General features: G+C 35.2%; 1 protein-coding gene across 1 annotated transcript; it reads right to left on the reverse strand.

Moving 5' to 3' along the window:
- Nucleotides 1–235: 235 nt before the first annotated feature.
- Nucleotides 236–1,653, reverse strand: LOC114176961 (thaumatin-like protein 1). The gene is made up of 3 exons (XM_028062163.1): nt 1,432–1,653; nt 657–1,326; nt 236–572 (listed from the first exon to the last, which is right to left on the reverse strand). The coding sequence occupies exons 1-3, from the start codon at nt 1,493–1,495 to the stop codon at nt 395–397; spliced, it is 912 nt and encodes a 303-aa protein (XP_027917964.1). The 5' UTR covers nt 1,496–1,653; the 3' UTR covers nt 236–394.
- Nucleotides 1,654–3,718: the final 2,065 nt, after the last annotated feature.

Consider the following 3,718-nt stretch of genomic DNA (forward strand, 5'->3'; position numbering starts at 1 on the left):
TATTTCCATGAGGCATGACATGAGTGGTGCATGTGTGACCTTTTATCTTTTGATTCTTTTCTTTCTTTGTGAATGTGTTTCTGGTAATTCGTTACCAAGAGTGAGTCAGAAAAATGATAATCGACCTCAACTCCTACGTAATACTCCCACTACTACCATTTAATTTAAATCATCACTTTTCTCACATGTGGGCTGTCACTTTCATTTTGGAATCAACACCAACCAGACCAAAAAATAAAAAATGACACAACAAAATTATTAAAATGTTTGTAATTTACATGGATTTCAACAATCATCATGTATTTATACACCGATTAATATTGATCCTAGTTGCGTGTGTGTCCCTTAAAGAAGGAAGATATCGTTCTGAAAGGGACAGAGAGAGAGAGAGAGTCTATGAGACTAAATAGGAAAGAATGAAAGTGACAGAAAGAAAAAATGCAGAGTTGGAAGGTGAAAATGGTGTGGTTATGGTGGAGTCCCCTGTAGCCAAATTCGCTATCCATGAAGTAGTAGCTACTGCTGCCTGTTCCACTGATGATCCTGGCCCCGATTCCATCAAAGACTTCAAACTGCAAAATCCCAAATTTCATTTTTCATAACTCGCTTTTTAAACTTTTTTCGATTATGAGAGGACTGTGAAATAGTAGTAGTACCTTGGAGAAGAAGAGGGACAAAATGTCACAGTGTAATCCGCGCCGGTGCACGTAAAAGTGCTGGTAGCATCATCAAACGCGTAGCTATAAGATTTCGGGCACGCGTTCTTAAAAATCTCCGAGTACATCGAAGGCGCGCACGCCGCCGGTGAATCAAACGCGCCGCTGCAGCAAAACTCCGGTTTCCCGAACGCGCGACACGCGCTCTGGCACGCGTCGCCGCCTTCCACCCTCAGCTCCGCTGGGCACCGTCGGTTCAGGTCCGCCCCGCAACCGGTGGTGGCGCACGAGCCGGAGCCGCCGCTGGATTCCACCATCATCGGGAGGTTGTAGCCGTCGACGAGGCTCACGTCGTAGTAGTCCGGAGACCCGGACCCGAGCGTGAACTCGGCGAGTGTGGCCGGCGGCGTGGCGCCGTTGCCGTTGCAGAGTACCTCACCGGAGCCGCAGTCGCCGGTGACGCAGGTTCCGTGGCCCGAGTCGTCGAACTGGCAACCGGTTCTGCCCCAGAAACGCCCCGACCAACCCGGTGGCGCGTCGAAGGTGCGCGTGCTTCCCCTTTTGAGCTCGAAACCTGATGTTCCGAGGTCTGGCTTTCCTAGAATCCCTGGCCACACTGTATGGTCGCACTTGTTGACGAATGTGAATGTTGTCGCTGAAACTGCCACCCCTGCATCATGCCGCAAATGTTGCGAAAACAGAGCAACCTTTGTCAGATAATTTACATATTGAAAACTAATGCAACCATTTACTTAATTTGAAATGGCATGTGTACCTATGAAAGCATGGATAAGTAGGAATACGATGGATTGATGAGATGAATGTGAGAAGGGATACATGGTTGGATTTAGAACAAAATGGGGTGATGGCAATGCTAGAAACTAAAAAAGTGAAGAAGAATGTGTAAGTGGTTAAGTGTTATGTTATGATCACTCTCTTTTGTGTGTTGAAAGAGCCAAGAAGGAATGGAGTTGGGGGAATCTTAATGCTAGCTCATGGGTTCATATATATATATATATAAGATGAACGAAGGGAAAAGGTGACATGAACTTTCCATCTCACCTACCCATCTTTATGTTTATTTGCTATTTTTCTCATCTTTCTGTTTATTTCTTAATTTTTGTATTAGTTAGTGGCTTCACGTTATAGTGAGAGAAATAACTTCTATTATAAAAGTATAACCCAATTGGGGTATTAGATAAAGTGACATGATCATTTAATTAGTAAAAACAGTTATAAAATCTATCTATCTGCCTAAGAACTGAAAACTAATAAAATCGATCTAATTATAAAGTATTTAACAGCGTATTATTCTATAAAAATAACTATAGATATAATATGTTTATTTTTTAGCATCATATAATAGTGAAATTATATTATAATATTAAAAATCAAACTCAGTGTGATTTTAAAATAAAAGAAGTTAAACAGTTGGTGTTAGTTAAAAAAGTATGGTGATTGTAAATGGGTTGGTAGTGGATGAGGTTACTAAATATGGTCATAGTTGTTGAAGTGACTTGTATACCCCATGTTTCCATACACACACGGTTAGGTATTCCAATGAGCCACTAAACTTTTCTTAAGTGCCTTTTATTCTACAAAATTATATCTAATTCAAATTTGGCTTAAAGTGTGATCATTTATGTTTAAATATGCTATTTTATAAATACCTTTATAGTAACAATTAATTTAAATTTGCATTCAAAATAAAAATTTTACTTCTTTCACTAAAAGTTAATTTTAAAGTTTTAAAGTTTTTTTTTTCTAAAACAGATACACATTCATTAGGCATATCTCACACTAAAATAACTATCAGTAATATGTTATCACTTATCTTTCCATATAACTTTTACATTTTCAGTTACTATTGCATTCGTGTTTATATTATTTTTTCTGGGAACTCTTTTCCTATGACTATTTTCTGAAAATTCTTATTATTTCATCTTTATTATTATTTTTTTTAAACTCTTACTACGTTTTTGTGAAAAAAATTATACACAGAAATTGAATTTTACTTTCTATTATTTTATTATTTTGTTTTACATTTAAAGACTTATTTTTCTCTTTAAAGGATGTTATATATATATATATATATATATATATATATATATACTTTTATGTTGAAAGAAAAAAAAAACAAAAAAAAAATAAAGATCAATTTGTCTTAATCACCCATATTACATCCACTTCTATACTCATTTATAAGAATAAGAAAGAAAGATGGTTTGAATGTGTATCTTATTATGCATTAGTGATGGATATTTGTACATAATCTAAAAAAAAGTATGTAATTATGTTATGCATAATTACAAAATATTTGTTAATCCTATTTACAGATATTTGATTAGCATAACATTTATAATTGACTTAATTAATGGAGAATAATATTTTTCTATCACACCCGTTAGTCGAAGCAGGAGGTTTACGGACACACTAAGATTGGTATGAAAATCATAAAAAATAACCTGAAGTAGGTCTTTGGTGAAAATGCCAGCTATTTGATGGCAGGAAAGTACATGAAGAACTTGTGCTTGACCTCATGCTACCTTTTCCCAAACAAAGTGAATATTCATCTCGATATGTTCTGTACGCTGATGCTGCACATGATTATCAGATAGATAAATGACACCAACATTATCGCAGTACATCAAAGTAGCCTGAAGGAGAAGAAAATGAAGCTCCAAAAGAAGATTGCGTAGCCAACAAGATTCAGAGACAACATTGACAACACCTCTGTATTCAGCCTTTGTATTAGAACAATAGAAAGTATGTTGATTCTTTGAAGACTAGAATATGATTAGGTTGTCACCAAATATAAAATGTAAGTTTAAATTATTCCGTTAAAACATTTTATAAGATATAACATCTTTTACAAAATTTAAATAAAGTTACAAAATGATTGACATTTAATCAACTTGCCTTCCTACATAAAATAAAGTAATATCTCAATCTTTGAGGAACAATTTAATCTATAAAAGTGATGTATTTTTTCTCGATATTTTTATAACATCTTTTGATAGTTATTGATAGTCTACAAATTTTTGAAAAATAAATATTTGCTT

This window comes from Vigna unguiculata, chromosome 3 (genome assembly GCF_004118075.2).
Source record: "Vigna unguiculata cultivar IT97K-499-35 chromosome 3, ASM411807v1, whole genome shotgun sequence".
NCBI classification, from domain to species: Eukaryota; Viridiplantae; Streptophyta; class Magnoliopsida; order Fabales; family Fabaceae; genus Vigna; species Vigna unguiculata.

Bases quoted from the DNA above. Each gene is read 5' to 3' on its own strand.
- LOC114176961 (XM_028062163.1), bottom strand. From the start codon at position 1,495: ATGTATCCCTTCTCACATTCATCTCATCAATCCATCGTATTCCTACTT. The intron at 1,327-1,431 runs GTACACATGCCA...GGCATGATGCAG, and splicing joins ACTTATCCATGCTTTCATAG to GGGTGGCAGTTTCAGCGACA. The intron at 573-656 runs GTACTACTACTA...GGGATTTTGCAG, and splicing joins TGTCCCTCTTCTTCTCCAAG to TTTGAAGTCTTTGATGGAAT.